This window comes from Macrotis lagotis, chromosome 6 (assembly GCF_037893015.1).
Source record: "Macrotis lagotis isolate mMagLag1 chromosome 6, bilby.v1.9.chrom.fasta, whole genome shotgun sequence".
NCBI lineage: Eukaryota > Metazoa > Chordata > Mammalia > Peramelemorphia > Peramelidae > Macrotis > Macrotis lagotis.
In genome coordinates, this window is record NC_133663.1 from 2,273,277 (window position 1) to 2,296,858 (window position 23,582).

The 23,582-nt window shown below is 54.4% G+C and overlaps 1 protein-coding gene across 3 annotated transcripts; it reads right to left on the reverse strand.

Moving 5' to 3' along the window:
* Positions 1–23,556, reverse strand: BDH1 (3-hydroxybutyrate dehydrogenase 1). Of its 3 annotated transcripts, XM_074190579.1 has the most exons (9): positions 23,431–23,556; positions 22,122–22,160; positions 21,742–22,005; positions 13,637–13,762; positions 12,328–12,400; positions 11,641–11,751; positions 6,336–6,471; positions 1,441–1,593; positions 1–525 (listed from the first exon to the last, which is right to left on the reverse strand). In XM_074190579.1, the coding sequence occupies exons 4-9, from the start codon at positions 13,717–13,719 to the stop codon at positions 62–64; spliced, it is 1,020 nt and encodes a 339-aa protein (XP_074046680.1). In that variant the 5' UTR covers positions 13,720–13,762; positions 21,742–22,005; positions 22,122–22,160; positions 23,431–23,556; the 3' UTR covers positions 1–61. The 3 variants fall into 3 exon arrangements, with proteins under 3 accessions (XP_074046680.1, XP_074046679.1, XP_074046681.1); XM_074190578.1 differs by lacking the exon at positions 22,122–22,160; XM_074190580.1 differs by lacking the exons at positions 21,742–22,005; positions 22,122–22,160; positions 23,431–23,556 and adding an exon at positions 21,621–21,694.
* Positions 23,557–23,582: the final 26 nt, after the last annotated feature.

Consider the following 23,582-nt stretch of genomic DNA (forward strand, 5'->3'; position numbering starts at 1 on the left):
TAACGTACCAAAGACTCTACTCATGGTTGCCCACCACCCCGACCTCACCTCCCCAGGTTTCTCAAGGGCTATAGATCATATCTGAAAAGACTTCGGGTGTATAGGTCTGCAGGTGCATCCACCAGTAGCAGTCCATGGGGTGGTAGCGGGTGTATGGGATCTTGGCGGTCAGCGCGTGGTTGACGGCCTCCACCACAGGCGTGGAGTCCACGGTGCTGTTGTTGTAGTAGGTCTCCATGTAGCGGATCTTCTCGTCAAAGTACTGGCGACCGTAGTCCTCACGCACCACCTCGGGCAGGTTGTTCCACATCTTGTCGGCGATGTCCTGGATCCGCTGGGGGCTGTACTTCTTGGTGGCTGCGATGAAGTTGCTGGGCTCCACCACGCTGACCTTGACGTCCAGTGGGTACATCTCGTAGCGGAGGCAGTCAGAGAAGGCCTCCATCCCAAACTTGGTGATGCAGTAGGTGGAGTGGGCAGCACTGGCCATCCTGCCCAGCATGCTGCTGATGTTGATGATACGGCCTGCGGAGAGGATACCCCCAGCCATGTGGGCACTGCCACCGGATGACCACATGGACACCAGTGCCATGTGGTCAGGAGGGCCCTGCAGGCCTCCTCCCTCCCTAATGATTATGATGACTCCGGATTGGGTCAAGTGGCCTTAGAACCATAGGGCTCTGTCTCCAAATGACTCCCTGGCAGAGTCCAAGCTGGACTGCTCAGCTTCCAGCTCCCTCCTGGCTCTGGTGGGAGTTTGAAGAAACCTTGTCCTCACCAAGAGGACATCTGCCCTCAACTATGGCAGTCTGGGGTCCAGGCTCCCTGGATCACCCAGAGCCAAAAGATGATATGGTGCCTCCATCGGAGATCAGACTGTGAGGGCCTTGAACATCCTTTAATCCTGAAGGACCGTGGGCCACCTAAGGGTGGGGGGGACCCAGGGCAGCCTTCCAGGCGAGGGAGGATCTGAATCACTGAGGTCCAGAAAGGGGAAGTGACCTGTCCAGGGCATCACAGGAAGCAAGCCACCACACTGGATTTAAGCCTGAGGCCTCAGACTCCAGATTCATTGCCCCTTTCATCTTTGGGGAGGACACCCCAACCAAGCCCCTAGGCTCAGCTTCAGTTTCCCGCTCACATCCAAATCTTATTCGCTGGCTATGCCTGTACCCTCTCCCTTTCCTCTCCCCAGGGAATCAGAAGTCTCTTCTCCAATGGGATCAGAGTAGGTGCTGGGCCAGGTGTTCTCTGAACTTCCTGCTGGCCCTATCCCTAGGTACTGTGGGTCCCATCTTCTGGCATCTATCCTGTGGAGTTCAAGTCTACCCCTGGGCAGCTCCCTTCCTCTCCTCCAGGGTCAGGTGGCTGGTTTGGGGGTGTCCCATCTCAGCTCCTCTGGGCCACTGGTGCTCACTAAGTGGAAGAGGGTCTTCTCACCTTTGGCTCTGCGCAGGAGTGGGAGGGAAGCCTTGGTGATCCGGATCATTCCCCACAAGTTCACCTCGGCAACCTCCTTGTAGGTCTCCAGGCTGGTGAACTCCACCTCACCGAAGGTAGAGATGCCTGCATTGTTCACTAGCCCCCATATCCCTGCAATGGGTCAGGGGAGAAAGGAATGGGCTCTACACGGGCAGAACTAGGGCCGGCCCATCTGCCTGCCTGCCCTCGGCCCCTCAGGGATCACAACACCCCAAAAGAAACCCACAAGTGTTTATTGAGCTCCCACTGTATGCTGAGGACTACCTGGGCAAAGACAAAAAGAAGTCGTTCTTTTTTTTTGTTGTTGTTCTTTGCCAGGCAATGGGGTTCAGTGACTTGTCACACAGCTAGGTCATTATTAAGTGTCTGAGGGCAGATTTGAACTCAGGTCCTCCAGACTCCCCAGCCGGTGCTCCATCCACTGAGGCTTTTCTCTTGGTGAGACTGTTCTACAGGTGGAGACCTAAAGGTCATCAAACAGATGAACCAAGGGCCAGGGAGGGCCACAACAGCAGAGCTCTCCCAGGGGTTGCTCCTGAGCCTGGCTCCTCTGAAGGAAGACTAGAGGAAGAGGGGAGGAGGAAGGGCACCCCCGGCAGGGCAGAGGGGTGTGTGTGTGTGTGTGTGTCTGTGTGTCTGTGAGTCTGTGTGTCTGTGTGTCTGTGTGTCTGTGTGTCTGTGAGTCTGTGAGTCTGTGAGTCTGTGAGTCTGTGTGTCTGTGTGTCTGTGTGTCTGTGTGTCTGTGTGTCTGTGTGTCTGTGTGTCTGTGTGTCTGTGTGTCTGTGTGTCTGTGAGTCTGTGTGTCTGTGTGTCTGTGAGTCTGTGTGTCTGTGTGTCTGTGTGTCTGTGTGTCTGTGAGTCTGTGTGTCTGTGTGTCTGTGAGTCTGTGTGTCTGTGTGTCTGTGTGTCTGTGTGTCTGTGAGTCTGTGTGTCTGTGTGTCTGTGTGTCTGTGAGTCTGTGTGTCTGTGTGTCTGTGTGTCTGTGAGTCTGTGTGTCTGTGTGTCTGTGTGTCTGTGAGTCTGTGTGTCTGTGTGTCTGTGTGTCTGTGAGTCTGTGTGTCTGTGAGTCTGTGTGTCTGTGAGTCTGTGTGTCTGTGTGTCTGTGTGTCTGTGAGTCTGTGTGTCTGTGAGTCTGTGTGTCTGTGTGTCTGTGAGTCTGTGTGTCTGTGTGTCTGTGTGTCTGTGAGTCTGTGTGTCTGTGAGTCTGTGTGTCTGTGAGTCTGTGTGTCTGTGTGTCTGTGTGTCTGTGTGTCTGTGTGTCTGTGAGTCTGTGTGTCTGTGTGTCTGTGTGTCTGTGTGTCTGTGTGTCTGTGTGTCTGTGTGTCTGTGTGTCTGTGTGTGTGTGTGTGTGTGTGAGTCTGTGTGTCTGTGTCTGTGAGTCTGTGAGTCTGTGTGTCTGTGTGTCTGTGTGTCTGTGTGTCTGTGAGTCTGTGTGTCTGTGTGTCTGTGTGTCTGTGTGTCTGTGTGTCTGTGTGTCTGTGTGTCTGTGTGTCTGTGTGTGTGTGTGTGTGAGTCTGTGTGTCTGTGTCTGTGAGTCTGTGAGTCTGTGTGTCTGTGTGTCTGTGAGTCTGTGTGTCTGTGTGTCTGTGAGTCTGTGAGTCTGTGTGTCTGTGTGTCTGTGTGTCTGTGAGTCTGTGTGTCTGTGTGTCTGTGTGTCTGTGTGTCTGTGTGTCTGTGTGTCTGTGTGTCTGTGTGTCTGTGTGTCTGTGTGTCTGTGTGTCTGTGTGTCTGTGTGTCTGTGTGTCTGTGAGTCTGTGTGTCTGTGAGTCTGTGTGTCTGTGAGTCTGTGTGTCTGTGTGTCTGTGTGTCTGTGTGTCTGTGTGTCTGTGAGTCTGTGTGTCTGTGTGTCTGTGTGTCTGTGAGTCTGTGTGTCTGTGTGTCTGTGTCTATGGACTGACCAGGACACACACACAGCCTTTCCTGTTGGGATCAAACAGAGGACAAAGAGTAAATTCTGCCAGGCCTCCCCTCGGCCTTTCCCACTTCCCAAGTTCAATCTTCATTTGCTGCCCTTTGGTTCCTGGGCTTTCAGTAGGGGACAGAAGTCATGGGTGGCAAGGGGGAGGCAGAACATCCCGTAACACCAAGGCTCAATCTTTCTGCTGCTCCTGCCCATTCTGGAGACGGGTCCCCTGCTTTGGCCCAGCCCAGCCCAGGCTCTACAGACACCTCGGTGCCAGTAGGAAGTTGCCCCTTGGCCCCTTCACTGTGGAGGAAGAGGACGTAACCCCTCCCAGGAAGCTGGAAGGGGAGCAGAGTTCAAGGATTGCTTCCTCAGGATTCCTGGGAACACCTGGCTCAGGTAGCGCCTTTTTCCCGTGAGGTCCTGTGGCCAGAGGTTCTCACCAGGGCACGACAAGTCCCGGCCACTACTGACCCCCAAGAAACAACAAGCAGTGCTCCTGTTCCTGGGGGGTGGTGGAGGGAGACGATGGGGATGCTGAGGCGCTGTGGTGACCAGACCACCATGGGCAGCCCAGGAAGGGGGGACTGTGCCAGCTGGGCCTCAGACCTGGCTCTTCCCGCTGTCTCCCCAGAGGAGACAGCCAGAAAGATCAGGCCCTTGAAAGTGCCCCCACCCCACCCCCTGCTGGATGCTCGGCCCCCCTCCCCCAGTCAGGCCTTCCAGCCTCACACTTTACGGTCTGGCCAGAGCGGGCACCACCTAGTTCCACCTCTGCATCTTTGCATGAGGATGTCCTTGACTTTCATTCCACTCCCCCATCCACATCCCTTTATCCTGTGCTAAAGTGTTTTCTGCCTGGGCTGCAGGTGAGCTCCCTCTGAGGTGCTCCAGGCGAGAGGGATGCTGCATAAGTAGCCTCCTCCCTCTGCCTCAGTCTCCTCGACGGCAAAGCCAGAGTCATGGTCTCGATAGTCTCTAGGAGACTAGAGGGAGCTAAAGGTCCCATTTGGCTCAGGGACCACCGAGGCTTAGACAGCACCCTCGCACAAAGGGATGGATCTGCCGAGGTCGCCCAGGTAACAAGCATCCCAGGCAGGATTTGAACACCGAGCCTCCGGCTGCAGCCCTTCACAGTTAAGGATGCCCCTCTCCAGCTGTCCTTGTCCTAACTCCCAGCTAGACTAGAAGCTCCCTGAGGACAGGCTCTGGTGCCTCCTACACCCCTGAGCCCCCCTCAGCCAGGGCCAGGCCTGAGGCTCAGGAGCTTCCCCATAAAGCAGGGATGGCTCCCTGGAGATGGAGCTGAGGTCCCAGCCCGCGCCCCTGGCTGCCGCAGCATGAGGCGTGGGGGCCCACTCCCACCTCACACACTTCCCGGCCACGTGGCTCTCTGAACCAGAGCCTCGACTGCCCCGTGGGACATTTCCTGAGCTCTCCTAGCCTTGAAAAGCGTGGTGGCGTGGCCACATCCATGTGTCCTGGACCAGCTTCACATGAACCTGGGTGTGGACAGGATGTGTGGGAATGGGGGGAGGAGGCACACCTGGCATTACCAGAGAGGCAGCCAGGAGAAAGGCCTCTCCCCAAGCGGGGCCAGAGGACCCACTCCCTTGTTTTCCAAACTCTGGCAGAGGCAGAGCCGAGGAGGAGGAGGGGAGGAAAAACAAGGGGGTCCCCAGAGCAAAGTGAAGCACCCCGAGAGCCTCTGGCCTACCCAATATGCAGCCTCCTTAGGGAGTCTCTAAAGAAGCAGAGCGGGCATGTAGATACAAGCCAGAGGGCGGCACTTCCTGCCCACCCAGGGACTGGGAGAAAGAGGAGGAGGGGGTTGCTTGGGTGGGGGAGCCTGCGGGGGGCTCAGAGAGAGTAGGACTCAGGGAGAGGGGCTGGGGGGGCTTAAGTGGGATGGGGTTCAGGGAGGAGGGGCCATGAGTGTATGCAGGTTTACTGGTCTCTGAATGACCGCAGTCTGTTATCTCCCCGACCCAGGCCAGTCTGCTCCCAGTCTACCCAGCATCAAGTTCCCGACACCCCCATCTGCCCAAAGCTCTGATTTTTCCCAGCTCCAAACTCATCAGACACTTTCCAAGCCTCCAAGATGAGGTCCGATCACACCTGCCCAGCTGGGTCTCTGCCTCTCCATCCCAGGCCTTCCTCAGCCACTGACAGAGACAGAGTCCACCCTCCTCCTCCTTGGACCATCCGGGCTTGAACTCTGGGTCTCCCAGTCTCTCTCCAGTCTTTTCTCCCCAGGAGACCCCAGGCCCGCAAGCTTGGACGGATGCTCACTCTGTCTCCAGGCCTTTTCGGTCTCCCTGGCCGAGCCTCTGAGAACTCGGCCACCTCTAGGCTAGGGGACTTGGGGGGCTGCAGAGGCGGCCAGACCAACTCGCTCTGATCTTGAACTCTGAGAGAGAGGCCATGGGCAGACCTCAGACCCCTTTCATCTCTGGGGTTTTCGAGCTTTCCCCTTTGAGGGGAGGGGAGGGGAGTGGGAAGGAAATGGTGCATCTTATAAATGTATGTCTGCAAGTGGATGAATGGTGAAAATCTTTCATAACATGTAACTGGAAAAACAAAAATATCAATTGGGAAAAAATAAATGGAGCTGATTAAGCTTCCCACTTCCCTTCCCATGGACCCTCCTTCTTCCACAATCCAATTCAATCGACAGGCACTTATTTGGCCCCTACTGTTTGCTGAACCTCACACTGGGGGTTGGAGCCTGTCCAAATGCACATGGATTTGGAAAGGCAAAGTCATTATTCCAGGTGACGGGAGGATTTACTAGTGGGGAGGTGAGGGGGTGGCTTTGGGGGTTGGATGGGTGCATAGGAAACAATTCAGATGTTCAAAAACAGTCCCGAAGCTAAGTTGATCCTGGGAGGGAAGGGGAGGGAGGGCCCAGTTTGGCCTCATCTCTTACTGGAGGAAATCTTTGGCCTACCTCTTTGGGGTTCCTTCAGGTTCTCCTGGATGAACTCAATAGCCCTATCCACCTCAGTATTGTCGCAGACATTGAGCTGAACCGTTTTCATCCGGTTACAATTCAGGGCATCCAGCTCTTTGGCACCGGCCTCTCTCTTATTCCAGGGACACACAGACACACACAGACACACAGACACACATCAGAAGACCCGGGTTTAGACTGGTCTCTGGTGCAGTGAACCAGCTGAAAAGGCAGTGGACAGGGCAGGAAGATGGGGCTCCCCACCTTCAGCAGGCGCTCCCAAAAAGAGCAGGCAAACTCCCCAGTTCCAATGTCCCTGGGCATGGCCTTGCAGCCTCCTCCAGGAGCCGCCCCCCATGAAGAGGACCCTAAAGACTGGCTTCTAAGCATACCTCAATTTTTTTTTATCTGCAAAACATGGGGTTGGGCTCCAAAGGACGATGAACCACCAACCCTTCCTGGGTTCTGTGTTCGCTTCTTTGGAAAAGACAGACCCAAGTGGTTTAGCCCGAGTGTCAACCCCAGCTTGGGTGAGAGATGATGGGTTGGTTGTCACTCCCTCAGGATTTGGAGAGGTGTGCCTCCCAACCAAGGGCTTGGAGAAGCCTGGAGGCAGCAGGGTCCTAGATGAGGGCCAAGGGCCTCCTGACCTCTTTACAAGGAGGAGGGAGTCCAGAGCCCCGGACCCTACTGCCCTGCAGAACCCTTGAAAACATCACGATGGGGCTGGGATCCCCAAGAGCCAGCTGAGCTTCCTACAGCAGCCAGACCTCCTGCTTGGGGAGAGGTCTCCAGCAGGGGGGTCACTAGGATCTGCACCTGTCTTAGGTCCATTGGTGGCAGAGATAATGGTAGAGTTGGCAGATTTCCAGACAGCATGGAACTGGGAGAGCAAAGACGCTTGGGGAGTTGGGATCCAGAAAGATCTTGACATGCCTGGGAATTCGATTATGTGGCCGCTTTTAACTCCACAAGTTGCCGGTCCCAGAACCCATTGTGCAGATGGGGAGGAGAGGTGTAAGGACAGGGGTCTCTGAGAGCCCAGACCATCTTGGACTCAGAAGAACAAGGGAGTGCCCGAGGGAGGGGGAGCTGGGAAGGCTCACTCCGGAGCGTGGGTTTCCCAGGCTCCCCACTCCCACTTTATCTCTCAGACAGTCTCTAGATACCAAGACAGCGGGATCCATGAGCAATCCCCCAAACACTCCAAATGCCTTTAAATAATGCCTCTGAACAAATTCAAGTCTGACAGAAGCCACCTAAAGATGGAGGGAAACAATTTTCCAGACCAAGACAACTTGGAGGGACAGCAGACAAGGTCTGCTGCTCCGCGATGGTAGTGGAGCACTGTCCAGGATAGGCCTTGGGGTCTGCACCAAAGCTCACTGCCACAGGGGAGTGAGGACCCTCCTTGCAATTCCAAGGCAGAAAAGGGTGCTTGTGGTCACACACAGACCAGCGAACAGGCCAGGAAGGGAGTAAACCCCTCTCCTTAGATCAGACCACCTTGGAAGAACTGAAGACTTGCAAGTGAAAGAAGCTGCCCAAACCAAAGACGCTTGGAACTAAGTGCCTTCCACCCTGAAAGAAGAGACCTACTTTAACAAAGAATTAAACTCAAGTCATAGCTTGGGAAAATGAGCAAACCACAGAAGGAAAACAAACTCTAACCTTAGAAAGTTATGATGGTGACAAGAAAGATCAAAACACACACTCAGAAGATATACTCAAAGACTCCAAGAAAACTATGAATTGGTCTCAGCCATGGAAGAGCTCAAAAGAATCCTGAAAGTCAAGCAAGAGAGGAGAGGAAAAATAAGGAAGAGAAATGATAGTGCTGCAAGAAAATCATGAAAAATGAGCCAGTAACTTGGTAAATGAGGCACAAAAATACTGAAAAAAAAAATAACACCTTAACAGACTAGGTGAAAGATGTGCAAATAGACAAAGAAGACAAGAATGCCTTGAAAAGAATTGGTCAAATGTTAAAAGAGACACAAAAATTCACTGAAGAATAAAACTCCTTACAAAGTGGAACTGGACAAATGGAAAAAGAGGTACAAAAGCTCACAGATAAAACTAATTCCTTAAAAACTAGAACTGAGCAAACGGAAGCTAAGGATTTGTGAGGAATCAAGAAACAAAACAAAGACAAAAGAATGAAAAACATAGAAGTTAATGTGACATATCTCATTGGAAAAATAACTGATGTGGAAAATAGATCCAGAAGAAATTATTTAAATATTACTGGACTATCTGAAAGTCACGATCAGAGAAGGAGCCTAGACATCATCTTTCAAGAAATTATCATGGAAGGGGAGGCTAGGTGGTGCAGTGGATAGAGCACTGGCCCTGGAGTTAGGAGGACCTGAGTTCAAATTCAGTCTCAGACACTTAATAATTACCTAGCTGTGTGGCCTTGGGCAAGCCACTTAACCCCATTGCCTTGCAAAAAAAAAGCTAAAAAAAAAAAAAGAAATTATCATGAATTCTGGAACCAGAAATAAAATAGAAATGGTAAGACTGTGCTGATCCTCTTCTGAGAGAGATCCCAAAATGAAAACTCCCAGGAATGTTATGGTCAAATTTCAGGGCTCCCAAGTCAAGGAGAAAATATTACAAACAGCCAGAAAGAAACACCTGCAGTATTGTGGAGTCCCAATCAGGATAATACAAGATTTAGTAGCTTCTACATTAAAGGATCATCAGGCTTGGAATATAGAATATTCCAGAGGGCAGCCACCCATCAACCACCTAGAAAAACTGAACATATTCTTTCAGGGCAAAAGAGGGATGTTCAATGAAATAGCAGCCTTTAAACCTTCCTGGTGAAAAGACCAGAGCTGAACAGAAAATTTGATCTTTCCAAATTCAAGACTCGAGAAGCAAAACAAGGTAAACAGGAAAGGGAATTCATAAGGGATTTAATGATATTAAACTGTCTATATTCTTATGTGGGAAGATGATACTGGCCATTCCTAGAAACTCATTATTAAGGCAGTTAGGAATGATGCATATGGACAGAGTGAACAGGTGTGAGCGGAATATGAAGTTATGAAATCTAAAACATTAAAGGATGAAAGAAATGTATAGGGAGAAAGGGAAAGGGGGGATAGAATGGGGTAAATTATCCCACATAAAAGAGGCAAGAAAAAGCTTTTTCAATGGCGTGGAAGAAGAGGGAGGTGAGGAGGAGTGAGTGAACCTTACTCTCACCAGAACTGACTCAAAGAGGAATAACATACACACTTGATTGGGTATAGAAATCAATCTTATCCTAGAGGAAAATAAGAGTCGAAAGCCATAAGATGGGGGGCCGAGGGGGGATGGAAAGGAGGGCAGATTGGGGGAGGGAGTAGTCAGAAACAAAACTCTTTTGAGGAGGGACCGGGTGAAAGGAGAGAGAGATAGAACAAATGGAAGTGAGGAGAATAGGGTGGAGGAAAGTTAATTGTGAAAAAAATTGTGAAGCAAGTTACTCTGATAAAGGCCTCATTTCTCATAGAGAACTGAGTCAATTTTTTTTTAAAAGAGCCATTCTCCAACTGATAAATGCTCACTAGAGATGAAGCTTTCAGATGCCATCAGTGCTATCTATAGCACATTGTTTCAACTCAATATTGATTGGAGAAATGCAATTCTGCGGTACCACCTTATATCCATTAGATTGGCCCAAAGGACAGAAAAGGAAAAGGAAAAGGAAAATATTGGAAGAGATATAGGGAATATGAGAAACATTAATGCACCTCTGGTGGATTTGTGAACTGAGGCAACCACTCAGTAGAGTGATTTGGAACCTTGCCCAAAGGGCTGTATAACCGAGTCTACCCTTTGACTTAGCAATGGCACTACTTGGTCTGTGTCCCCAAAGGGATGCCAAACAAAGGAGAAGGACCTCTACGCACAAGGAATATTTAAAACAGTTCTTTTCTGGTGGCAAGGATTGGGTAATGAAGGGGATGCCCATGAGTCGGGGAATGGCTGAACAAACTGGCACATGACTATGATGGAATCCTATTCTGCTGCAAGAAATGGGATGCTCTCAGTAAAACTCGGAAAGACCTACATGAGCATCAGCAGTGTTGCAGGACGATCAGCTGTGAATGACTTGGTTTTTCTCAGCAATGCTGGGACCCAAGACAGCTCTGAAGGACTTAGCATGCTGTCCATCCCCAGAGAACGAGCCGATGGCTTTCAGAATAGACTGAAACTTCTTTCTTGTTTAATTTTTCTTGAGATTTCTTTTGTTGGGGGGGGGGAGGGAGGGCCCTTTTCTTTCCACATCATGACTATTATGGAATTATTTTGAATGACTATACATTTATCCCCTATATCAAATTATTTGTGGGGCAGTAGGAGGGAGGAAGGGAGAGAATTTGGAACTCAAAGTTTTAAAAATGAAGATTAAAAGTTAACTGGAGAAAAATAAAATAATAAATAATTTTCAAAAAGAACTCAGTGACTTTAGGGGATAGGGACAGGTGCAGCTTTCCTGCTCCGTCGTCATCCAGAGCTAGCAGGAGGAGGGAAGGGAAAGGGCCAGCAGAGAGTGGAGAAAAAGGGAGAATTCCAGGGGGAATGGATTCTGGCTGGTTCACTTCTTGCCTGGGACCTTAGGCCCACCAGCCAAAGCAGATGCCAGGGAAGCCCAAGGAGAAAGGAGAATGAGGAGGGGGATAAGCCCCTGGTTGGAAAGGGGCAGGAGGAAGACCCAGAGCTCCAGCAGAGACCTTGACCTCCAGGGAGAGTGTGGAGAGCCAGGCCATGGTCGAGTGGCTTCAGGCTGAGTCCACTCTCCAAACAGCCTAGTCCTGGAGCATTCAGCCCTCCACTGGGAGCGCACAGGTGGCCTGGGGCAAGGTGTTGGCCTGAGCCTACCAGAATGTGGGCTTCCAGGTTTGAAAATGTCTGTGTAAAAGCCATGAGAATCTGAAGTTACAGAAACCTGGCTACAGGCAAGGTCTTATCCTCAGTTTCTTTATCTGTCAAATAGGGATTTGGGGCCTCTTAGGGCCCTTCTCAGGACTACAAGGGCAGACCAAGGTGGAGCCCTGACCCCCGAGAGTCAGAAGGGACAACTGTGTCCCAAGGGTGGGCTGTGGCTGTAGCAAGGAAGGAGCTAGACTCTTCAGGGCCCTCCAGGTCCCCATCCTGACTCTTCTCTTGCCCAGCCAGCCTTTGAGATCCTGGAATCATGGCGCCCATGATTGATGTGCAGAGCTGGGGCGGCACAGGAAAGGTGGGGACCGCAGGGGAGGAGTGGGGACTGCCCACCGGAATCTATCATGTGGCCCTCCCCTACCTTGTGAAGGCAGCCGGCAAACACCATGAAGCCCTGGGAGTGCAGATGCTTGGCGATGGAGAGGCCAAAGCCTGTGTCACAGCCGGTGACAAACACGGCATTGTTGCCAAACTGTGAAGGAAACTCAAGCGCATGACCCAGGGGGAGAGCTGTTAATGAACCTACTCTAGAACCCTGGCATCCCACAGGGTGGGGAAAGGGAGGGAAAGGGACCCCAGGGACACAGCCTACTGGAGGAAACGGAGAGCAACCAGGGCCAATGGGGGTTCAACTCTCCAAGAGAAAAGAAGCCTGAACCTGCATCCCAGAGGACACCAGGGCTGGGGCTGGGGCACTGTCCCCAGGGCACGACCCCCCTGGATCAGCTGGTGATCGTGGCCAGTGTCCCCAGAACCCGCTACATGGACGTTTATCGACCGACTGAAGGAGCCCCACAAAGGGGTCAGACGAGAGGCAGGGAAAATGGCAGTTTCTGTTCACGGGATTCTCTTGCCGACCACGCTCCCCTCAGCCCCTGGTTAGGGTCTAGGAAATGTTTCCAGCTCCTCAACAGTCTTCTCCGACCAAAGGAATCCATCAAGGCCCTCCCACCGCAAAGGCCGAGAATTCTGCTCAGGGGGTTCCCAGACCGAAGGGCTGACCCTGGCGGCCTCACGGGGGGACTACATAGCCGGGGACTCTGCTCACCTGTCTACCTTTGTCCACACAGGGCTTTTGGCCAGCTCCGGTGTAATGCGGACTGAAGAGTGCTTGGCTGGGCCTGCAAGGAAGGAGGTAGCAATGAAGGAGAGGGCCAGGGCCCTGGGCGCACTCAGGATGCTCGCCCACCTTGCCGGTGGCTTGTAACGGGGGAAACCGGAGCCGAGAGGGTAGGCCGACAGAAATGGAGCAGGCGCCAAGTCAAGGGCCCGGGCAGGCGGTCCTAGAGGCCACTCCAGGCAGGACTGGGCTGACCGGGTCTGCTCTAGGGTCGCCCCGAAAGCTGGGGTTCTGAAAGAGTGAATCAGAGAGGCGCCCCAGGTGGCTGGCCTCAGGAGCTGCCCTCACTCTTCTGGACTTTCTCCAGTTTGCCGGTCGCTGGCCTGAGCTCCAGCTCCATGGAAGTCTGACCAGGGCAGAGGATGGAGAACTGCTACCCCTTCCTCCTCCTGGGATTCTCTGATGCAGCCTCAGGGCCATGGCTGCCTCCTGACAAGCTCACGGGCCGCTCCGGGGCCGGTGCTGCCTGGTCATTGCTCAGAGAGGACCCCTTTTGAGAGGCAGCTGATTGGGGTTGGTGGGGAGGGGAGGTGGGCTGGCTTCTAATCCTGCCTCTGATGTTTCAGAGAACTGAATTCAAATTCAGCCTCAGACAGCCCCTTACTGTCTCTGTGACCTTAACTTACTAGCAGTATGACCTTGGGCAAATCTCTCCACCTCTGCCTCGGTTTCCTCAAATGTTAAATGGGGATAATAATAGCCCTGAGCTCAAAGGGTTGTAGTGTCTCATAAATTATAAGGAGAGGGCAGTTAGGTGGATAAGAGCACCGGCCCTGGAGTCAGAAGGACCCGAGTACAAATCTGACCTCAGACACTTAACAATTGCCCAGCTGTGTGACCTTGGGCAAGTCACTTAATCCCATTGCTTTAAATAATTAAAAAAAATTAAAAAAAATAAATTATAAGGAGAAATTCAGGTTCAGTGAAGGGAGTGGTGATGTCACCCCTGGTGCCTGTTCCTCTGCCTTAAGAAATCTCCCAAGGCTCTTGGACGGAGCCTCTGAAAGAGGAGCATGACTCCACCTTGACCATGCATGAGGGCCAAGCCAGGCCCATTCATCAGTGACTCTCAGATCTGGCCAGGGACCGCAGGCTAAGCGACGGGTCCTCTGTTGGGCTGGGGGCCGGAGGGGTGAGGGAAGCTCAGCCCGGCTCACCCGGACGGGGTGCACCCTGCTGCAAAGCCCTCCTCACCCACCCCAGCTACTGCTCCAGCAGTTCCTCCCCACTTTCTCACCTTATGATGTTCTGGATAGTTTGGGAGCTGCTGGCGTTCTTGACAAGGTGAGCCAGAGCCCTGTAGATCTGCGCAACCAGCATGGCTCCGACTCACAAGGAGCTGAGGCTCAGACTTCCGTTGGCTCTGGAAGAGAGAGGGGAGGGCGTTGGCAGCAGCTGCGCAATCCCACAAGCCGAGAACTTGGGCCAGGTCGGCCTGGGCCTGGGCCTTCCCAGTGAGCTCACCTTGGACACAAAGCATGAGGGTTAAGGAAAACCAGTCGGCCAATCAACACACAGCAATTATTGAACTCTCACTGTGTACCAGATGCTGCAGATGCAGAGAAAGACAAAACCTGGCCCCGGCCTTCAAGGAGCTGCCACTCTCGTGGGGAGGCAGCATGTGCGCAACCATGTCCATAGACGATGGAGGCCGGGTTAGATGGAGGCTGGGGGCGGCTCGATGAGTTTGGGGGGGTGGAGAACCTGGAAAGTTTCCTGCGGAACCAACAAACTACCATTCTGCCCCAGAGGTCCCCTCCTCTACCAGGAGGGAGGCGGCTGATGCACAGAAGATGCTCGGTGGCTTTCTCCTCTTGGTATCTCCAGGAGCTGCAGGCCCTTGGAGGAGGACCCTCCCCTCTTCCTCCAGATTGTTCCGAGTCCTTGTTTCTCCCACGGGCCACCCTGGATCTCAGCCCTCAGTGGTCCATCTTCTTCTGACTCATTCAGGCCGATGTTTTTCTTGGTTTTTCTGTCCCCTCATTTCCAGTTACCTTGGCCTCCCCCTACTCAAGAGCCACCGCTTGGAGGAGATTCGGAGAGGAGCCATTCAGCGCATCTAGCACTCGGCACCCCCAGGGCCCTGCCTCTGGGAGGAGGAGGAGTGATACCTCTGCTTGACTGCCCTTTGGGACCTCCCGGTTGGGATCACAGGGCTGTTCTGCTTGGGTTCACTGTGAGAGGGTTTCTGTCCTGCCGGTTTGTCTTTCTGTCCATCCCCAGCACTAAGTACAGGCCTCGTACAGACTTAGGAGCCCAATGCCTCTGGACTCGACTTGTGCTCATGCTGCAGACAGGAAGGGAAGTAAACTGGACTGGACTGTTCTGCTTCCCCCCAACCCGATGCCCAGCTTAGCCGTTGCTATGAGACCCTCCTGAGATGGTCACAAGTGATGTCACGGTGGTATTGTTCTTTTTTTGTTGTTTTGGGGCGTTTTGCAAGGCCATGGAGCTAAGTGACTTGGCCAAGGTCACACAGCTAGGACTTATTAAGTGTCTGAGGCTGGATCCAAACTCAGGTCCTCCTGCCTCCAGGGCCAGCCTGTTGTAGTGTCCCGCCTGGGGGGTTGACCTGGGAAGGCCCCTCCAGCCCAGATTGGGGTCTGGTGCTGCCTCTGTCTGTCCCACCTGCACCTGGGGGGGTGGACCTCCCCTGGCCCCGACTCTGATGGGGGGCACTGAAGACTGACCCGGAGGAAGCGGGAGGGGGCCCCGCAACATGGGGGGCCATGCCTAGGGCAAGCCGGGGTGCCAAGAGGGCCAGGTGAGGAGCGGAGCCCCTGGGGAGCAGCAGGGGGGGCAGTGAAGTGGCTGGGGGCCCTCCCCCCACTCTACCCCCACACCTCGAGAACCCCCTGGGCCACTGCTGCCTGGCAGGGGCGACCCCCCTAAGGACAACCCATAACAGGTTGGGGTGGGGGACTTGTGACCAGCCAGCTCCTCCCCCTCCCCAGACCCCGTCCCCTGGTAGCCCCCAGGGGGGCTGGATGAGGTGGTCCCCAATAGCTGGAGGTCACCTCGGGCCCCAGAGGGGGGTGGAGCCCCCATTTCCCAGCCACAGCCCTGCACTTGCTTGGCCCCCCTCCCCCCGGCTCTCCTGGTCCAGGGTCCCCCGGCTACAATGACTGCAGGCACCCCCAAAGCCCCCGCCCCGTGGGGTTCTAGTGAAGGAGTGCAGGCGCCTGGGCTGGGGGCTGTGGGGGAGGGTTAGTGGTTCCAGCTCAGGCCAGGACTTGGGTGCTGGGCTGGGGGGGGAGGGGGCTGGGCTGCTGTCTAAAGGGGGAGGGCCAGCCCCCCAGCCTCAGGTCAGAGCTCCCCAGAAGCAAAGAAAGGCCCCTCCTCTGCACCCTAGTCCTCCCCGCCACAGACGCCCCCATTTGGTCCTTCGGGGGACTGGCCCAGCTTCTGTGCCAGCCTCTCCTGCTTCTGCCCCTCGGCCAATAAGAACAGGCCAGAAGGGAGGCCATTCAGCCCCAAGCCCTGCGAGGGTCACCCACTGGACAGGTCTGGGACCCCGCTCTGGCTCTCAGAAGCCCACACAGACCGTCAGGATCTTCCTCGCCCCCATGCTCAGGAAGTCCCCTTGACCAGAGCAGACCTGTCTCAGCTTAGCAGCTCACCTCCCCCAGGGTCACCCTGTGGGCCTGGTCAGGGGCAGGACTTCCTGACCCCCTGACGGAGACAGATGCTCAGTGGTGAGAGCACCGGCCCTGAAGTCGAGGGACCTATGTTCAAATACAACCTCAAACGCTAGCTGTGTGACCTTGGACAAGCCCCTTCACCCTGACTGCCTCCCACCCAGGGCATCCCCAGTCGTCCGGATTCCTATCTGGCCACTGGGCTCAGATGGCTCCAGAAGAGAAAGTGAGGCTGGGGACTTAGCCCAGCCCCCCCAATCCAATTCACACGCTTATTATGGCACCACCTCCCTGATGTCATGATCTTCTTTGAGAATGAAGGACAAACCTCATCCTTTCCTCCTAGAGACCTCCAGGGACAGGCCGAGGGCTTGGATTCAAATCTCACCTGAGTCAGGTACTCACTGGCTGAGTGACCTTGGATGTGCCACCACTTCCCTGGCCTTCCCCGCACCAGGAGGGGGCTGGAGAGGAGAGCCCCCAGCCATCCCATCCCATTGGAGGAGCTAACAGACGTGCCGCTGATGTGTGAGGTATTACGCTAGACATGTGAACCATGAGCAGGGGCCTGCCTGTCCCCAAGGAGCCACCGAGTTCAAATCTGACCTCCAACACTTCTAGCTGTGTGACCCTAGACAAGTCATTTAAACCCTGTTTGCCTCAGTTTCCCCATGTACAAAATGAAGTGGAGAAGGAAATGACAAAACCCCTCAGTAACTTTGCCAAGAAAACCCCATTGGGGTCACTGAGAGTTGGACACAACCGAAAATAAAAGGGCTTAGTCCAAGAGAATGGCAGTAATGATGGGGACCAAGGATGGACTTCATGGGAGAGGTGACCTTTGAGCCGGGGATGGTGTCTGCAAACGCCCCAAGGTGGGAGAGCCCGGGTCTCCAATCCATGCTATCTGTGGAGCATGAACCTTGTCGACAGATTAGAGAGCCACAATGGGTGAGGGAAGAACATGGGCCATAATACCAAAGGGCAGATCTGATCAGGGAGAAGGGGCAATTGCCCGGCTTAACTGCCCCAGAGGACATTCAGCAGAATCTCACCCTCCTCCCAGCCCAAGACCCTCCTCTGCTCCTCTCCTCTGGCTGCCACCCCAGTAGAAACGCTGACCCTTAGCACCCACTGGATCCCAGCAGTGGCTCCCCCAAATCTCAGGCAGAGACCCCAGAGGTCCCTGAAACCTCTCCTTTCACAGAGGAGGAAACTGCCGAGGGGCTAACCACAGAGCCAGCCTCCAGCTGGGCAGCCCCCGGCAGGGCTTCTGCAGAGACAGACAGAGGTCCACAGACAGACCCCCAGAGAGAGCAGTCCGTCATGGTAACCGAACATGGCCAGAGGCGATAAACCTTTATGAAGCGCCTGCTGTATGTCAGTGCTAAGCTGGTGGGGGGGGGCGGTGGTGCCAGGGCTGGTGCTGGCTTTGGAAGAACCTTTGAGGGCACAGAGGCCATGGAGCCCTGGGGAGCCACTCATGGCGCTGGCTGAGGACAGATCTGGAATGGCATGCTAGAGGGGCTACAAGGGGGAGGCTACATGTGGAGAGTGGGGACAGGCTGAGGCCTAAGAGGATGCCCGCTCAGGGGACAGGTCATGGTCACAGACCACTGACCAAAGGCAGGGAGGCAGAAGACCTTGTTCTTGGGATGCCCAGATGCAGACTTAGCACTGGCAGGGCAATGGGAGATGGGCTTCTTGACCTTGGTTGAATCTGGGGCAGTGGGTGAGGCTTCTGAGGGAGTGCAGAGAAAGGACCAGGGAATGCCTGTGTTTGGGGGGAAGAGGGTTGGAGCCCCAAAAGGGAGGCCTGTGGAGAACCAAGGGAGTGGGGCGTCCCAGCAGTGGAGAGAAGAGGGCCAGAGAAGGCAAGGGCTGGGAGGAAGGGGGAGAGGGAGCCTGAAAAGAGGTCAAGGAGAAGACAAATTTAGCAAAGATCGAACTTGGCAAGAATACAACCAACCCTCAGCTTCGGGGCTTTAGAAGGGAAGTCACCAGATCTGGCGGCTGGACGTCTGACCAGGAGGAAAGACCAGGCAGTCCCTTCTCCCATCCCCGAGCTCCCATCCAGCATCTACCCTCCTTGCCCTCTTGAGGCCTTTCATCTCCACCCATCAGGATAAAGGTTCTTTTCTTTGGGGTCAGAAGGTAAATATTTAGGCTCAACTTGTGGAGAGAGTGGGCAAAGGAGGAGCCAGAGCTGGGTCAGGTCCAGATGAGGGACTCCAGAACCCAGCAGAAAAGAGAAAAGGTAGGTGAGAAATCAGAGACCACGGGCCACCAAAGTCCCCCCAGCTGTTGGCCACATGGGACAAGGAACCCCACCTGTCCCTGGGCTGGGGGAGGCAAGGGGGGGAAGGGAAGTAGACCTGATCTGCAGGACCCCCCCAAGGAGAGCTGGAGTGAAGAGGCCTCCCCCGGCGTAGCATCAGTGGAGAGCCCCACTCCCCACTTTGGGTCGTAGCTCTTCTGCTGGTCGTTTCCTGGCCAGTTACTGGCTATTACAGAAAACCTTGGTGAGTGGCTGCCGGGGCACCGGGGGCACCACAGTGGATAGGTCACCGCATCTAGAGGCAGAAAGCTTGGAGTTCTAATTCAGCCTCAAGACACTTACTGGCTTTGTGATCCTGGGTACTCCCTCAGTTTCCTCATCTGTTAAATGATCCAGAAAAAGAAATAGCAAACCATTCCATGATCTCTGCCAAGAAAACCCCAAATGGGGTCATGAAGAGTTGGACACGACTGAACCAACCGAGCACCACCTCCTGGGCTGGGCGCCAACTCAACAAACATCGAGGCCTTCCAAAAAGTATACCTCGTTTAAGCCTCATCACTACCCTGGCAAGCAGCTGCTAATATTCCCATTTCAAGATGAGGAAACGGAGGCAAACAGCAGTTCAAGGACTTTTCTTAGCCAGTTAGTGTTTGAGGTGGGGTTTGACTGGGCATTTTCCAGGCTCTAGACCTGCCCCTCTTGCGCCACTTGTCCTTCATGCTGATTTATTTTATTTTTTCCCGATGACAGGCAAAGTTAGTTTTCGTAGTTTTTAAGCTTTTGAGTCCCCAGTTTCTGCCTCTTTGCCTTCCCTGCCCCGTCCTCAGCACTGACCGGTCTGATAGAGGTCATACACATGCAGTCACGTCCAACATGTTTCCAGATCAGTCATGTTGTCAAAGAAGGATCAGAACAAAGGGGAAACCACGAGAGGGAGAGGAAGGCGCAAAAGCGGTTGTGAACAGTGAGCACAGGCTGCTTTGCTCTGCACTCAGACTCCACGGCGTCTTCCCTGGACGGGCACGGCCGTCCCAAGTCTCTCGGCATGGCTCTCGGTCACTGAGCCGTGAGAGGAGCCGAGGCCATCGGAGCTGAGCGTCCTGCCGTGCGGCTGTCGGTGGGGTGCTGGTCTCCTGCTCCTGCTTCCAACCTTCTTGTACCAAGTGGCATTTATTTTTTTTAAGTTTTTGCAAGGCAAATGGGGTTAAGTGGCTTGCCCAAGGTCACACAGCTAGGTCATTATTAAGTGTCTGAGTTCAGATTTGAACTCAGGTCCTCCTGACTTCAGGGCCGCTGCTTTATCCACTACACCACTATGCCACCCCCTACCAAGTGGCATTTATGAAGCGCCGCGTACATACCAGACTGCTCTAAGCCCCGGGATAACAGAATACCCCCTCCCGGAAGAGCTGCTGTCTAAGTGGGGAGACTCCAAATCAGTGTCCATCCTCCATCTCCCGGAGAGGAATCAGAGATTCAGAGCAGAGCCCCAAGGGAAATCGAGTGGGGGGGATGAGGAGGGAGGCTCCCCCAAGCAGGGGGTGAAGGCCTTAGAGGATTTCAAATTGGTTCTGGAGGTTGTAGAATGGCGAGGGGGCTGCCGGTAAGAGAGATGCTTCCTCAAGTGGGTGGGGAGGCTTGTTCAGCCATCCGCGGCCTTTAGGAGGCAGGGGCAGAAGAGAGGGGACGTGTCCTGGAGAAGAATTGCTTCTAGCATGTTCTGGTCCGGCTGCCCGGACCTTCCTTTTCTCCATCTGCTTAATTATTGAAGTTCTGGCTTCCTTCCCTCATTGAGTCGGTGTGGAAGCCCCTCACCAGGGGATGGCTGGTGCCGGGAGAAATGCCAAGAGCCCAACCTGGACCCAGGAGTGAACTTCTGTGACCTTGGGCAGTAGCCGGGAGGCTGGAGATTCTCAAAGATGGTTTGTGTAGCTGAAGGAGGAGGAGACCACCTCGGAACTGTCAGAGCTCCAAGGCTTTGTACTTCTTGGCTGGGATAGAGGCCCCCATGGCGCAGGGGCACAGCTGAGCACTACAAAGGCAGGGCCTGGAGCATTTTGCAGTGACCTTCCTTGAATTTGGAATGATCTCCTCTCCTTTAAAACCCACTTAAAGTGGGCACCAGTTAGGAACCCACCCTGAGCCCTGGTCCCCCCAATATACATCCAGAGCCCCCTTTTCTTCCAAATCCCTCTTGGCAAATCTGGCGGGGGCCTCCAGAGGGTGAGGTGGGGAGTGCTTTCAGATCCCTGGTTACAGGAGACCCCCTTAGTCCTTCTCTCTTGGAGGGCTGGCCTTCTGAATCAAATGAGGGGAGAGGCGGTGCGCAGCAGGATGGGTGCCCCAGATCCCTCAGCTTTGCTCCCCTAAGCTCCAGATGGACAGCCTCAGCACCTTCTGCACTCATCCTCTGGTTAGCGGGGAGCTTTGGGCCAAGGCGCCTCTGTCTCCTCCTTAGCCCGTCCTCCTCCAGACTTCTAGCTTCCTCCTCCTCTTCCTCTTCATCACCCAGCCTCATGAGCTTAATCAATACCCCCTTGATGCCCAAAGTCGATCAGTTCTCAGGGCTCAGCATCTGCAGCTCTTTCCTTGCCTCTGCTGACACATCCTTGGCCCTTGTGCAGATGAACAGCTCACAGCCTCCACTTCAGCCTCCCTGCCTCCCTCCCTGATCCCGAGGGTCCAGTTCCTCCTAGGGCACAGGGCTGACCCCAGGGATTCGAGGGCAAGATAGACACGTCTCAGTCAGCAGGGGGGCCCCCCACAGCTAGCTCCCCACACCTTTCTAGCCCCAAACTCCCACTCAACATTTCACGGTCCCTTTCTAGGGACACGAGCAGCGGCCCCACCCAGAATGCCTCCTCCTCGGCTCGGGCTTTCAGAATCCTCGCGTCCACAACTGACTAAGGGACCTTCACAAAGGCCCCCAGCATGGTGACCGGAAGAGGAGCAAGAAGCACTCAAGGTGGGAAGGGATGAGGGATAGTGGCACGCCACAGGTGAAGGGACCGCCACACGGATGAAGGAGAGCAAATGGGGAAGGGGAGAGAAAGGGGGAGAGAGAGGAGAGACAGAGAGAGTCGGAGAGGAGGACAGACAGACAGACTGAGAGAGAGAGAGAGAGAGAGAGAGAGAGAGAGAGAGAGAGAGAGAGAGTCGGAGAGGAGGACAGACAGACAGACTGAGAGAGAGAGAGAGAGAGAGAGAGAGAGAGAGAGAGAGAGCGAGCCATGGAACAGGCCCGTGTTGAGTTCTGCAGACACATGCCAGACAAACCCAGTGACTGCCCTCCGGAAGCTTACCTTCTAAGTGTGCAGGTGTGACCGGCCCAGTGTGCGGAAGGGCATGTGGGACAGGAGCAGGCATGGCCTGCAGTGGCCCAAGTCCAGTCAGACCCCAGGAAGCTGTAGAGGCTCAGCCTACCTTGGAGAAGGAAATAGCGGGCAGCAGGCCTGGACAGGGAATGGATAGCTGGGCCTCTGTGCTCAGAGGTCCTCAGGTTCTTTGCGGTTTCTCCACTTTGGCTTCTGCTGACTGATGGGCCTCTCCGTTGCGGGCCAATGGTCCAAACTCCACACTTTACTGATGAGAAGCGTTCCTTTCAAGGCTGGCCCAGATGGCCCGGAGTAGGGGGCTAGGGTTGTCCTTGAAACACCCAAGGCCCAGTTGGGTCCTGATTGTGCTACCCTGGGAAGGAGGACCAGACCAAGGAGAACTGAGCAAGCTGGAGGTGAGGGGTTGGGGGAGGGGGAGGCTCAGCAAAGAGCTTCCACCAGGGCTATGTGGGGAAAGGGGCCTGTTACCTTTGTGCAACAAGATGGAGAGAAGACTGCGGAGGGATCCTGGTGAGGGGATCACGAAAGGGAGGAAGTGAGGGAGGGAGGAAGGGAAGGGAGCAAGAAAAGGAAAAAGGGAGGGAGGGAGAGAGGAAGAAAAAGAAGGGATGGAGGAAGGATTGGAGGAGGCGATGGTATTAGAAAGAAGAGAGCTGGGGGCTGAAGCCACAAACTGGAGGAGACAGGATGGGTCAGTGGAGGGGGTATTCAGGATCCTGCCCCCTCCCCATGCTCCTGCTTCCCCAGGATCCTCTCGCTGGCCCTAGGCCTCAGGTATCCTGCCTCCTTTCTTGTCCCCCCCTGGAGTCCCTCCCAGGGAACAATTTCAGGTAGAAATTAGGAGACCCATTGACCCCTGAGAGGTGGGAAGCCTCGGAGACAGGCTGGCTTCCCTTGTGAAGGAGGAAAGCTCCAGACAGATTAATCTGAGCAAGGCTGGGACCTGCTAGTTTGTGGGGGGGGGTTCCTGATACCCCAGCCCACCCCATCTCATTCTCCTGCCCAGTTCAGCTGAATTCTTGACATAAAGAGGGGCCAGGTCTCTCCCCCAGAGGCTCCTCTCACTCTAATCAGAAGCCCCCCCATACCCACTGGGCAAGGCGGGCCTGGACATCCGCAGACCTGGGCACACAGGACAGCAGATAGTCCAATAGGTTCTACTGACTAAGATTTGACTTTAATAATGAGAACTTTGCATCCTAGGGGACCTGGAGGTCAAGAGGTAGAGAGAGAAAAACTAAGTCCCAAGGAAGAAATTGTGAGATCTCAGGTCTCCAAGGGAGCTTGGAGACCATCTAATCACCTCTACTCATTTTACAGGGGAGGAAACCCTAGACTCCTGGTAGAGTAACAGGGTCTGAGGGAGGGATGTGGCCAAGAGAAAGACAAAGCCCCACGAGAGACCAAGAGCCCTTTAGGACTCCACACTCCCTCCACTGAGGCTGATGGCAGGGCCTTTGGAAGTTCGAGAGTCACTTGAGTCCAACGAGTCCTCCCCATCCCATGCAGTTGGCCTGGTTGGGAGAACCTCCAGGCCTCTAGAGTCAAAGCCTCCCTAAGACTTCTGACCAAGAGGTGTCCTGTGGGCTGCTGCAGCCTCCAGCCCCTTTGTCCCTACCAGCTTCTGATACCATCCCTCCATTCACGGGGAGCCTCACACATTATGTCACTCACACATCCTAGACCACCCCCCCAGAGCAGAAGAAGCTGGGCAAGGGGGACCCTATTCACTGGAGTGGGGGCTGGGAGGTCCAGCCCCTGCCCTGCACCTTCTTACCTTAAGGATGCCCCAGGCATCTTTCCATTTCATTTACCATGGTTTAGATGCCAACGTGCCAAGCCATCCCGATCTCAATAACCTCAGTGGCCTGGCCCAAGAAGTCCATGGAACCTGAGGGAGAACCCCAAGTCTGTGACCTCACAATGACC

Bases quoted from the DNA above. Each gene is read 5' to 3' on its own strand.
- BDH1 (XM_074190578.1), bottom strand. From the start codon at position 13,719: ATGCTGGTTGCGCAGATCTACAGGGCTCTGGCTCACCTTGTCAAGAAC. The intron at 11,752-12,327 runs GTGAGCAGAGTC...TTTCCTTCACAG, and splicing joins GTGTGGACAAAGGTAGACAG to TTTGGCAACAATGCCGTGTT. The intron at 526-1,440 runs GTGAGAAGACCC...TCCTCTCCGCAG, and splicing joins ACTCCTGCGCAGAGCCAAAG to GCCGTATCATCAACATCAGC.